Source organism: Panthera onca, chromosome C1 (assembly GCF_046562875.1).
Source record: "Panthera onca isolate mPanOnc1 chromosome C1, mPanOnc1 haplotype 2, whole genome shotgun sequence".
NCBI classification, from domain to species: domain Eukaryota; kingdom Metazoa; phylum Chordata; class Mammalia; order Carnivora; family Felidae; genus Panthera; species Panthera onca.
Genome location: NC_138346.1, coordinates 11757916 through 11771428, shown reverse-complemented (window position 1 = coordinate 11771428; position 13513 = coordinate 11757916). Strand labels below are relative to the sequence as shown.

The window sequence follows — 13513 nt, the reverse complement described above, 5'->3', positions numbered from 1 at the left end:
TCACCACGGCTATTGGTGTGATGCGGACAGAGGGGATCTGTTTGAAAATTAGTAATTACCAAATAAATAAGCCCATTTTTAGTATACGTGCTGCTGAAGCGAGCACACCAAATTAATAAGCCTAAAAGAGAGAGATGCATCCCATCACCAAGATTTACTGAGTTGCTCTTATGGATCGAGTACCAGGCTAGGCACAGACCCTGTCTGGCAGACTTTCACCAAGGACAAACAGCCCCTGCCTTCGGCCAGCACTTCCCTGGCCTTATCTCATTCTGTCTTCACCACAAGCCCATCAACACTCCACAACAGAAAGCATGTGCGGGGTCACACTGGGTGCAGGCTGTGCCCGTCATCCAAAAACCTGCCAACAGTGGGGCGCCTGGGTGGCTCAGTCGGTTAGGCTTCCGACTTCCGCTCAGGTCATGATCTCATGGTTCGTGAGTTCAAGCCCCACGTCAGGCTCTGTGCTGACAGCTTGGAGCCTGGAGCCTGCTTTGGATTCTGTGTCTCCCTCTCTCTCTTCCCCTCCCCTGCTCACACTCTGTCTCTCTCTTTCTCTCTCAAAAATAAATAAACATCAAAATAAATAAATAAATAAATATCAAAAAAAAATTTTTTTTAATTAAAAAAAACCTGCCGACAGAGCCTGCCAGGTGCCCCCACTGCCCAATACTGACCGGCTGTCTGTAAATGCAGGTGACCCTGGTCCTCCGGGACCTCCAGGGAGTCACGTGAGAGGCTTGAAAGGAGACAAGGGGCTTCTGGGCGAGCCTGGCCCTAGAGGTCCGCCTGGAACTGTAGGAGACGAGGGGCCACCGGGTCAGCCGGTAAGTGTGGGAAATTATTTTGACTTCTTATATTCTTCTACATGAATTGCCAGGATCAGATGTCCCCAGAGGCAACAAAAAAATGCCCATGTGTGATGCTTCTGAGCACCCAAGGGCAGAGTCCAGGGGGTTCAAAGAATCCTAAGGGTTGGACAGATTTGGCCTCTAGAAGTTTGGTTTGTGGGGGACCCTTTTCCATGTCATTCCTGACCTTTTCTTGTTTAGACTCTGAACAATTTCAGTAATGGACTCTTAAAACACCTAACAGTTTGGGATCACTCTAGAGGACAATATCATTTTTCTGTATTAATATACTTTGAAAGTTATCAGTGAATGTCTATTTACTTTTTCCCCTTGATGGAACTTCCAGGGTTTCTAAATAGCTGCCACTTCCTTCTCAGCATTTTCTCCCCTGATAAATACCTGCGTTTTGCAAATTCAGTTTAACCCTTTGTCAACCCTGCCTCTATTCTGAATATATCACAGTTGGTCAACATCTTCCTTAAAAACACAGCCCCTGAGGGGCACCTGGGTGGCTTAGTTGGTTAAGCATCCAACCTCAGCTCAGGTCACGAGCTCACCGCTTATGAGTTCGAGCCCCGCGTCGCAGCCTGGAGCCTGCTTTGGATTCCGTGTCCTCCTCTCTGCCCCTCCCCCGCTCATTCTCTCCCTCTCTCTCTGTCTCTGTCTCAAAAATAAATAAGGATTAAAAAGATTTTTTTAGAACACAGCCCCTGAGACAAACACCCCCTGGGAGTAAGAACTCAGTACCCCCCACAGAGTGGCTAAAGGAGGGAAGACTCTCACCATCTGGAACACCATTTTATAATCCGACCTTGGGCTATCTGGCTGCCACATCACCACATTGTCACTGCACAGTCAGCTTCTGGTCAACCAGAGCGTGTGTGTGTGTGTGTGTGTGTGTGTGTGTGTGTGTGTATGCACACGCTTTTCCTTATGAAGGACTTCCAAGTTTTCTCCATTACTTCCAGCTCTTGTCTGTTTGTGACTTAAATGCAGAACTTTCAAATTTCTTTTTTATAGCTGTCATTGTGTTCATCTAGGCTCATGCTCCCAGACTATGAAGTTCTCTAAATTCAGTCTCTCACCCAACACCTGGGCCATCTTCCCTCACTTTCTTCGCAGCATATTCGAGAAACCTGTCTTCCCCCTGTTTACATCAAATTCTTGGAGATTGATGAGGAATTCAGAGTTATGTCATAGCTGCTCTATGTTTTCATCAGTGATGGGCAATGAGGTACTTTATTTAGCATGATGGCATGTGAGGAATCATGGGAAGTTCTCTTAAGTTCTCTTGGTATTCGGTTTCCAGCGTCTACCTTTTTAAAACTTTTTTTTTTTTTAAATGAGACATTTGCCCAGTCTTAGATCTCTCTCATGTTTTCCATGATTCTCTGAAAGTGGCAAACACTGATCCTAAAATCACAGAGAAAGTCCTTCCAAGGACACTGGGCTGTGGAATGTATTGTTTGGAAATGCGATCTCTCTTAAGTCCTCTGGTGCTTTCAAGGTCAGTCAGGGCTTCTACATTTGCACTGGAAAGATAATTCTTCTTGGAGCACCTGGGTGGCTCAGTCAGTTGAATGTCCAGCTCCTGGTTTCGGCTCAGGTCATGATCCCAAGTTTGTGAGATTGAGCCTGGCGTCAGGCTCGGAGCATGGAGCCTACTTACGGTTCTCTCTCTCCCTCTCTCTCTCTGTCTCCCACCCTGCCCCTCTGCTCCTCTCCCCTGCTTACACAAGTACTCTCTAAAATAAAATTTAAAAAAAATAAAAAAAATAAAGAAATATAATTCTTCTCGATGGATGCCTAAACTGGCTCTGTGCCCTTAACAATCCTCTCCTTGCATGGAGCTGTGCCCTCCTCACCCGAGGGCGGGGCCTGGCATCTGCCCCTCCTCCCCGATTACCTCTGCTTCTGGACAACAGGCCAGACTCAGGAGCCTGAGAGTCCTTGACCAGGTGGTTCCATTTTCTCTCCCGCCTTTTTGCACCTGACACCACCCGATCCAAGGTACAGGATTTTTCCTTCTTTGGTCTTCTTGCTCTAAAGACATTTGGTTTAGAGGCCAGTTTTGTTCTTGGCATTTTTAATGACCTTCAGTTCCTTGTTTTCAAGTAATAGTACTGTTTCCATTCATATGGACAGTGTAATAGATTTCACTTATGTTCTGACATGTAGCTCCTTTCTGAAGCTCTGATCCCTTGCCCCTTCTCCTGTGGCCTTGCTTGAGCATTCCATGGCTACAAGGGCAAGTATGAGCCCAAGGAGGGAGCGTCTCCTGGGCAGATCACCTGCATCCTTGCCAAAAGTGCATGTCAAAGTGTCCCGGATAACCCTTTCATGGTCCCAATCCCTGGACACCTTACTTCCACCACCACTCGGGCCAGGAGTAATTTATAACTCTGCCAACTTAGTTTCAATGATGGTGGGTGCTATAATTCAATATGGGCTCTGTTGTCTTTGCAAAAATTACAAACAAAAATTACAATTTTCATTCTGGCAATCCAGTGCCTGCTCTTCCCGAAAGGTCTCCAGATACTGGTCAGGTCCATGTAGGATACAGAATATTAAGTTGTATTCCACACTCCTACAACAGACATTAACACCCAGAAGTTGTGCTTGCTCTTGACCGTGAGGGCAGTTTTTGCTTCTGTGTTATTGAAAATGATAGTCCCGGGGCGCCTGGGTGACTCAGTCGGTTAAGCGTCCGACTCGGTTTCGGCTCAGGTCATGATGTCATGGTTCATGAGATTAAGCCCCGCACTGAACTGACAGTGCACAGCCTGCTTGGGATTCTCTCTCTCTCTCTCTCTCTCTCTCCCCCTCCCCAACTTGTGTGCATGCTCTCCCCCTCTCTCAAATAAATAAACTTAAAATTTTTTTTAAAAAAGAAAAAGAAAATGATAGTCCTCAGGAGAGATCTAGGTGGCAGAGGAACTATAGGAGGATTGGATTGGAAGGTAAAAATGGTATCTGTGGACCTCAGTTCATTCTGACCCAACGTATTATATCCTATTTGCTTAAAAAGAAAAAAAGGACTACAGTGACAATTGTGATTTTTAAAATTTTGTCTTTGGTACTGCTCCCTTTTATCTGAACTATAGGGAGCACCAGGTGCCCCAGGTCTGCCAGGGCTCAGAGGTGATCCGGGATTCCATGGATTTCCAGGGGTAAAAGGTACTGTTTTTGTGCACTACTCTTTGGATACAAAGACGATGATTGTGATTTATATTTTAGGGCACACAAATGTTTACTGAACTCCTCCAGTCATCACAGACAGGGTGCAAATAGGACCTTGGTTATGAGTAAAGAAGGAAGACCACCAGAACCCAGCCCCAGGGGTCTTAAACACTAAATTCACGCCTTAAGGATGGAAACTGTAGAAAAACTAAAAAATAAACAGTTTAAAGTGGTGACCGCTGAAATACTGATGTATGTTGGGGAGAATACCGATGTGTGTTGGGTTGGGGATGGGGAACTACATCAATATCAACGCTATTGCTTTGAAGTTGCTTATTTTCACTTGTGTGTGTGTTATAATGTTAAAAAGCTGAAAATCGAAACAAATATTTACCAAACTGTTAATGGGGGAGGGTAAGTAAAGTGTTCTGCGTGAGATTTAAGTATTTGGTTTTTTGGCACATGCATGATAATCAGAAGAGAAATATAATCCGGGGGGTCGTAAGTGTAAAATTTTCATGCACAAAAATCTAAATGTCAGGTTTCAGAAAATATTTCTCAAATCTTCCATAAGGATGCTATGACCTTAAATAAGGCTTTGGATATTATATTTGTTGTCTTCACTGATTAAATCCTTTGTCACTGCTTCTGTACAGTAGGGAATCTATTATCACAGACTATACAGTAAGTAGTGAGTGTAGCCAAAAGGAACAAAGCCACACTTTCACAAAGGTAAACCTTTTCCGGGTCCAAGGGAGGACAAGGTGGAGTTCCAAGAGAGCCTAGCCTGTTCGGTACTTTCAACCACTGACTCTCCAAGGAGCAAATTCGTTAAGAATAAATCAAAGCAGATGATTCCAAGGAGTCCCAGTAGACATGGTGGGGGAGGGTGAACACGGGGGGGGGGGGGTGCGAACAGGGCAGCCTGGGCACCATGTGTCCCACCTGTCACTCCCCACCTCCCAGAACAGGAATATCTAAGATTGGAAAAATTATACAAGGGCCCCACTAAAGAAAGAAACGTCCTGGTGAAATATTTAGAGCTATTTAGAGGGGAGAGTCAAAAAATGCGTTCTTTTGAAATGTGTTCCATGAAACATACTCCATTTTTCTTAGATTTCGGAACATGAAAATTTTTAATCCTCAAAAGGAAAAACAGGCTTTTTCTGATGTGTTTAAATAAATATGGACATCTTCCTGAGGTTCTGATACCAAGTGGATAATTTAGAGTGTAGTTTCCAGTTAACTTTTGATAATCTATTTGATTGTATTGCTTCCATAAATACCATCTTTAGTATTAAAGTCTTTCTAAGAAATCAGACGTAATGCCTATATTATTTCATGATTTTTAAAAAGAGTATTTCCCCAGGGACACCGAGCATCCGACTTCGGCTCGGGTCATGATCTCACGGTTCATGGGTTCGAGCCCCGCATCAGGCTCTGTGCTGACAGCTCGGAGCCTGGAGCCTGTGTCTCCCCCTCTCTCTGCTCCTCCCCTGCTTGCACTCTGTCTCTCAAAAATAAATAAAGATTAAAAAAAAAGTATTTCTCCAAATCAGTGATTCTTTGTAAACTTTTATTCATGTCAAAGACTGGGAGAGAAATCATACCATTTTGATAGTTTACATGATAGTTTACATGATAGTTACATGAATTCCATATGTGTTCATGAGAATCCCTAATATAACTAATGGGCTCTTAATAAAGCTAGAGAAATAAGCTAAGAAAGTAGATAACTGTGACAATTGATGTAAGCACTAAAATAGGTTTAATGTCACTTCATACTTTACCTTAAATATTAAATTCGTTTCTGAACGGAAACAGTGAACTTTATGAACTCTTCCCCTTCAATACTAAGATACAAAATCTTAATGCCTACTTCTAGAATATATTTTTAAATAGACATTAAGCATGATTGATTGGGTCCAAATAAAATGCCAGAAGTTGTAGCCATTGTCACAGAGCCCCATCACCTCCAGTCCTAACTCCCAGTGTCTGTCCTTACAGTTGATCATAAACCTCAAGAGCTGGGAAACCCACTGTTCTACATGGAATCACATTGCCTTTTTTTTTTTTTTTTTATAAGGGGAGAAGGGTAATCCAGGATTTCTGGGACCAGTTGGACCTCCAGGGCAAATTGGGCCAAAAGGACCACCCGGTAAATATTATTCTCCTTAGTATTGCTCTTCATGAAGAAAGGGTAGCTCATCAGTGAACCCATCGTTTTCCTCTGCTCATGTCAATAGGTATACGTGGAGACCCTGGCACAGTTAAGATCATCTCCCTTCCGGGAAGCCCAGGGCCACCTGGACCTGTTGGAGAACCAGGGATGCAAGGAGAGCCTGGGCCACCGGGGCCACCAGGAATCCTAGGTGTGGAACTGACTGTATTGACATGGATTACGAGCAAGTGGTTGAACCAAAATACCTACAAAGCGCTTTGGAAGCAAGCATTATAGAGTCTATTGGAAATATTGACTCTATTGAAACCTATTGTGCAGTGTATAAGCTTAAGCAAATACACTTTAGGCACTTACGGGTTTTTTTTTTTTTTATTAAGATCAAGTATTAATTCTATCTTCTGTGACAACCATTGGTCTTAGAGCTCTTATTTGAAAACGATTACCTGAATAAACCTGAGTTCTATGCGTGTGTAGTTTTCTCACACTTTGGAGAGCATTTGGAAGAGTAGTAAATGCAAATATATGCTTAATCTTATGAAATCTTATCAAAGTACTGGTGTATGGAAATTGAACTAACCCCTCTGTATAGGGTTAGCATACTGTAATAGACTTCTGAATGGAATTGTTACGTTCTAAGGTTGCCTGAATTGCTTCTGTGATATAAAAGAGACATGACTTATTACGTTGATCAGTACAAGGGCATAGCAAATTCTGGAAGAGGGTGAAGCAAAATGGCAGCACAATTTTAAACCATTGTTGTCTCCTATGTTTCTAGTCCGTTCTTGAGGGTTCTTTTTCCCCCCTGAGAAGTAGGATGTAACAAGTTGGATGACCAACTGTCCGAGTTTGTCCGTGGCTCAGCGTGTAAGACTTTCGTTGCCGAAACTGGAGAAGTCCCACATATCTGGGATGACTGGCCACCCCTGTTTTTTCCTGTATGAACCATTCAACACAGTGTTGGTTTTTTGCGTAGGACCCTGTGGGCCAAGAGGCAAACCAGGCAAGGATGGAAGGCCGGGAACTCCTGGGCCAATTGGAGAAAAAGGCAACAAAGGCTGTAAAGGAGAGCAAGGTAAACGAATGGCTGGCTTCTTCTATTCCTTCTCTTCACTGACTGCTGTTTCAATATCCAGAGAAGTCGCCTTTAAATATGTGACTGTAAGAGTCATCCACGTCTTTCAGTTTTGTCGTTTGCATTAAAAGCCAGGGACAAAACGTTCATTTGGAAGAAGATGAAAAACCAAGAATTATTGGAATACACCATCCTTCCTATCTCTCAACTGGGCAAGTGTCCACCAAAGTTTTAGTCTGAGGACAAATAGACCTCATAAAGCACTAATTCTATTTTTGGAAAGGCCAATACTGTTTTTATTTATAGGAGTACTATTTAATAGTATCTAGAGAAGTAACATGTAAGTACATAGTTATAAAAAATACTATCTTGATATGAATAGAAGAACAACTTAGTATCTTTATCTAGGAAAGCCATCTTTCTTTTTAATTTTTTTAATGTTTATTTATTTTTGAGAGAGAGAGTATATGTGTGAGCAGGGGAGGGGCAGAGAGAGAGGGAGACACAGAATCCAAAGCAGGCTCCAGGCGCCGAGCTGTCAGCACAGAGCCCGATGCGGGGCTCGAACTCACGAACCATGAGATGATGACCTGAGCCAAAGTCAGAAGCCTACCTGACTGAGCTACCCAGGCGCCCCTAGGAAAAGCCATCTTTAAGCTATACCATTCTTGAATACCACATGGCTGAACAATTCATGTGTATCCTGAAGAAGGCCCTCTCCAATTAGTCTAGTGGAGGTGAAGGAAGGTCCTGTTGCTGAACTTAAAGGGCAAATAAGTGGGGCCTGCTGGTAACAGGACTCCTAAAATGACAAATAGGTCTGGAAGGCTGTGGTCCAAGGCCATTTTTGCTGGCTGTAAGCAGGGTCTCTGGAACCAGAGAGAGCACACGGTTCTTAAAATTGAAGGTGTTTATGCTGGAGACGCGACTGAATGCTATCAGGGCAAGAGACGTGCTTATGTGCACAAAGCAAAGCACAGTGACTCCTCGTGGCAAACCCAATAAAACCAGAGGCATCCTGGAAACAGTGGCATGGCTTATGCCAAATTCCAAAGCAACCTTCCTGCTAAAGCCACTGGCCACAGAACCTGTGTGATGCTATACCCCTCAAGGATTTAAACTTGCTGACAAGTAAGGGTGCCTGGGTGGCTCAGTCAGTTAAGTGTCTGACTCTTGATTTCGGCTCAGGTCATGATCTCACAGTTGAGTTCAAGACTCACGCCGGGCTCTGCACTTACAGTGCAGGGCCTGCTTGAGATTCTCTCTCTCTCTCTGCCCCTTTCCTGTTCATGCTCTCACTCTCACTCTCAAAATAAATAAACATTTAAAAGAAGGATAAGGGGGCGCCTGGGTGGCGCAGTCGGTTAAGCGTCCGACTTCAGCCAGGTCACGATCTCACGGTCCATGAGTTCGAGCCCCGCGTCAGGCTCTGGGCTGATGGCTCAGAGCCTGGAGCCTGTTTCTGATTCTGTGTCTCCCTCTCTCTCTGCCCCTCCCCCGTTCATGCTATGTCTCTCTCTGTCCCAAAAATAAATAAAAAACGTTGAAAAAAAATAAAAATAAAAAAAAAAAATAAATAAAAGAAGGATAAGGATCTAAGAGTTAAGTAACACAGGTATAAGCCAAGAGCCCGGCCTCTCGCTCAGAAATGCAGAATATCGTTGATCGTGCATAGTTGTACAGCAGCTCACCTTAATTTCTGTCATACTCACCTAATCAAAATTCCTGTGCAGGGACCTCAAGGCATCGTTTGCTTGTGGCCAATTATAGCTCTCTGGGAATGAGGACAGATGTGGGGAAAAGTAAAGAATGTGTATCTTCTCTATCTGGATATATTAAAAACATACGCTTTTGGACTACTCCAGTAAGACATGAGACATAGACAGATTTAGATATGGCTTCTTTTTAACTTCAAAGAACAAACCAAGGCTCCCGGACAAGACAGGGATGGTGGGGAGACTGGAAAAAAATATAATCTTGGGCTTTAACCAATCCTCATGAGCAGCATGGACTTCCGAGCAGAGACTATACTGGGGTGCTGCCTGGCACCATAGCATGGTTGTTTGTGGGAAACAACAATCCTCCCTTGACTCGTGGGCCCCAAATCCAACCCTCTCTGTATTTCTTTAGGACCCAAGGTGGGTTGGGTAGAGCTTAGGGTAGAGTGGAAATGGATCAGGGGCAAAGCGGGGATGGAAGCAGGTGCCAGTATCATCAATAATAGCTATTTGATGAAGAAAGGGAGAGTAAAGAACACGACGACGGAGGGAAAGGATACTTCTCCAGTACTTACTTAGAAAGTGACAAGTTGGGGCACCTAGCTGGCTCAGTCAGAAGAGCATGCGACTCTTGATCTCGAGGTCGTGAGTTTGATCCCCACAATGGGTGGAGAGATTACCAAAAAAATAATAATAGAAAGTGACAAATGTGCCTTACTCTAAGTGCAGAGGGGAAAAAAAGTATACAAATTACTTACTTTGCCTTAAGCTCATATAAATTTTAAAAACTAACCCTTAACACAGTCTTTTCCATTCTATTTGCCTTACTAATTAAAAACTTCCTTGAAGTTTGCAACTTTTAAAAAGAACTTTCAATATTGTCCATGAATGTTTAGTGACTTTATCAAAAGTACCTCCTTGAATAGACTTCCAAAATATAGATATTTGATTTAACTTATTTACCCACATTGTAGAATACATTCATTGGTACCGAAAAAAAAAATGTACCTAAGACCTATCAGATGCAGGCCACCGTGCTGGACACCGCAGAATGCAAAGATAAAAAAGACCTGATCTTGGGACGCCTGGGTAGCTCAGTTGGTTGAGTGTCCAACTTTGGCTCAGGTCATGATCTCACGGTTCATGGGTTTGAGCCCTACGTCGGGCTCTGTGCTGACAGCTCAGAGCCTGGAGGCTGCTTGTGATTCTGTGTCTCCCTCTCTCTCTGCCCCTGCTCCACTTGTTCTCTCTCTCTCTGTCTGTCTCTCTCTCTCAAAAATAAATGAACATTAAAAAAATTGGGGGAGGGGAAAAAAAGACCTGATCTCAAAAACTCATCATGCAATATACACAAATATTTATAAGGCATCGTGTGATAAACTAGTGGACATTTAATACTGTTTGGCCATTTTGTAAGCCCCTCTTTTTTAGGACTCCTTTACAGAGGGGCTTAACAGATATACATAAACATTTAAATCAGTACTTCCAGAAAATGAGTTTGAGGTTTTGTTTGTATTGCAACATGTATACCATGTTTGTTAAAGGACCCCCAGGTTTGGATGGACTGCCAGGCTTGAAGGGCAAACCTGGAGACATTGGACCACCCACAACTGCAACAACCATGAGAGGCTTCATCTTCACCAGGCACAGTCAGACCACAGCCATCCCTTCCTGCCCAGAAGGCACACAGCCGCTCTATAGTGGGTTCTCTCTTCTTTTTGTACAAGGAAATGAACAAGCCCACGGACAAGACCTGGGTAATGTCCCAGTCCTTGTTTTCAGTCATTTTCTTCCATATACAGATGGTCAATTTTCATAGCATGGGGTACTTCTCTCTGAAGCTAAGTGTAAACAACCCTGAGTGCCTGACAGCACTCCTTGAAGACCGTGAATAAGACAACACAGGCCTAACGTCTAATTTTCATTCTGGAAACGTGAAGCCCTGGAAAGAGCCTTGCTTGTGAAACGTTGATCTAGCTCGTCCTGTTGAATGCAAACAATTTTCACTGAAATCACGTTTGCTTCTGAGTCTTACAAGTAGCATCTGTTCTCAAGCTTTGTCTAGTTATTTGCTATTATACACGTAGGAAGAACTGGGAATATTTTGAAGTAAAAGACATTTTTCCAACAGACCTCTACCAGTCCTCAAGTGCTAGGCTCATTAGAAAGGGTCCCAGGAAGTTTTAAGGGTGGGAGAAGGAAGATGTGTTTGCTTATTGGATCTTTGATTTCTGTCACTGTTAAAACACTTTGCAAATAACACATTCTGCAAGTAACTCTTTTGTGTTGCCTTTCTCATTTTTGCCATAGGTTGTTTTAATCAGCCTCTAGCTAGCAAGGATACTCAAAATGATTTTAATTTACTGACAGTGATACTCAGTCTAATGTTTCATCAGGAACTCTTGGCAGCTGCCTGCAGCGATTTACCACAATGCCATTCTTGTTCTGTAACATCAATGACGTATGCAATTTTGCATCTCGAAATGATTATTCATACTGGCTGTCAACACCAGCTCTGATGCCAATGGACATGGCTCCAATTACTGGCAGGGCCCTGGAGCCTTATATTAGCAGGTAAAAATCTAATCCCTTAGCTTTGTGATGGGACCAGGTCAGTCACTTCACTTGTAACGGAACGTAGGGCAGCAAGTACATCGCAGTGCGTGAGAGCGGGGATGCCACATTCTTCATTTCGTGTTACAGATGCACCGTCTGTGAAGGTCCTGCGATGGCCATAGCTATCCACAGCCAAACCACTGACATTCCCTCCTGTCCTCATGGCTGGATTTCTCTCTGGAAAGGATTCTCTTTTATCATGGTAAGGAGGAAAGAACAGCAAAGTCATAGTAAAGATTGCCCCTAGAATCTTACGTTGGACTGGGTGAAAGGCGGCCGCCGGGGAATGAAGCCGCCTGATGTCAATGGACACAGCGTGCCATGGACATTTGCTTGAAAATCTAGAAAGATACTTTTTTTTAAAGCAAGTTGGGGTTTTTTTGTAAATAAAGGAGCATTAAAAAAAATGACTTCATCCACAAATTCTAAATAAGACATTTAGGTGAAGAGTAATACCATATTAGTAACGGAATGCCTATATTTTTACCTGGCAGCTGTTTCATATAGGTAGATCTTCTGTAATCCTTATGGAAACCCTAAAGGTAGTTTCTATTATCTGCAGTTTTATAAATAAGAACGAAGTAATTTCCCCAAGGTCTCACAACTAGTAAGTGGTAAAGCTAGGATCTGAACCTGAGTCTGTCTGCTCCAAAATCTTATTGCCTTACACTGTGCCCCTTTGACATTCCTATGAAGACGGGAACTAAGAGAAAAAGGCTTTTAAAGAGATTCCCCAGATCTAAGTGCTAAATGAAGAAATCTATGGACTGACCATCAGTGATTGTGCTAGCTGCACATATGTGGTGGGTGGTTATTCATGTTTTCTGTAGCATCATTTAGGATCCATTATCCCCCCTTCTTTACTGAAAACATAGTGACGAGTTCAGAGGGTGATCAGTACTATAAGGGAAATAAGGAAAGATAAGGAGAGAGATTGTGAAAGGGACAACGTCAAGGAAAGCCTTCTTCAGATTATATTTAAGCAGATCCCTGAACTCTGAGAACAAGCTAGCTGAGGAAAAGGTGCATTCCAGGCAGAATAAATAGCTTTTGCTTTCTTTTTGATGACTGTCCCTCAACTTGGAAGGTAGCTAGAGTATTAGCAAATCTGGCTAACGAAGCATAAGAAGTTTAGTTCATGCTATTTTCTTTTCTTATTTTCTATTACCCCCCCAAGAGTAGAGCATTGAAAACTTGAACGCCATGCACAGAATTCTTATTCAGAGATTTTTACCTTGACAGTTCACAAGTGCAGGTTCTGAGGGCGCAGGTCAGGCTCTGGCATCCCCCGGGTCCTGTCTGGAAGAATTCCGAGCCAGTCCATTTATAGAATGTCATGGAAGAGGAACGTGCAACTACTATTCAAATTCCTACAGTTTCTGGTTGGCTTCATTAAACCCCAAAAGAATGTTCAGGTAACTATTCAAAGTCAAGTTTAACCTGATGACTCAATCACAGACCTATTCAGAGGTTGCCCTGTTAGATTTTCGTTACCTGGGTGTTGATGATGAACATCGGAAAGATCTCATGCCAACAAAATCCAGTTTAGCTTGGCACTCGCAGTGACAAGTGTCCTACAGTGAACAAATAGCCATGGCTTTGTACTACTGCACCAATAAAGACCCCAAAAATGTGATTTCTGTCACCACCAAACATATTTAACATTTGTATATAAACTAGCAAGTGACAAACAAAACCACTAACCGATCTACTACTCTTAATTTACTACACTGGCAGACTTGTGAGTAATATAGACTATTTAAATGGTGACCGTGGTTTTTATTACAAAACAGAGGATTTGTGAGTTTGCATCACAGCCTATGTTTCCTTACTGCTGCTGAAACACATCTAAATTATAAAATGTCAACAACATTATAAAATGTCGCAACAATAT

At 43.0% G+C, this 13513-nt stretch overlaps 1 protein-coding gene and 1 long non-coding RNA gene across 2 annotated transcripts in view; one reads left to right on the top strand and one right to left on the bottom strand.

Moving 5' to 3' along the window:
• COL4A3 (collagen type IV alpha 3 chain) overlaps window positions 1-13513 on the top strand; it is a 135408-nt gene that overhangs the window by 118922 nt on the left and 2973 nt on the right. Inside the window, exons 43-51 of the mRNA XM_060623952.3 lie at window positions 697-827; window positions 3956-4028; window positions 6118-6189; window positions 6278-6403; window positions 7187-7285; window positions 10548-10760; window positions 11400-11577; window positions 11707-11821; window positions 12862-13034. Coding sequence (XP_060479935.3) covers window positions 697-827; window positions 3956-4028; window positions 6118-6189; window positions 6278-6403; window positions 7187-7285; window positions 10548-10760; window positions 11400-11577; window positions 11707-11821; window positions 12862-13034 — 1180 coding nt within the window. The remainder of the gene's footprint in view (window positions 1-696; window positions 828-3955; window positions 4029-6117; window positions 6190-6277; window positions 6404-7186; window positions 7286-10547; window positions 10761-11399; window positions 11578-11706; window positions 11822-12861; window positions 13035-13513) is intronic.
• LOC132672190 (uncharacterized) lies at window positions 8853-12913 on the bottom strand. Its single transcript, XR_009607409.3, has 3 exons — window positions 12854-12913; window positions 9579-9722; window positions 8853-9059 (listed from the first exon to the last, which is right to left on the bottom strand). It is a non-coding gene; the product is annotated as an uncharacterized LOC132672190 (long non-coding RNA).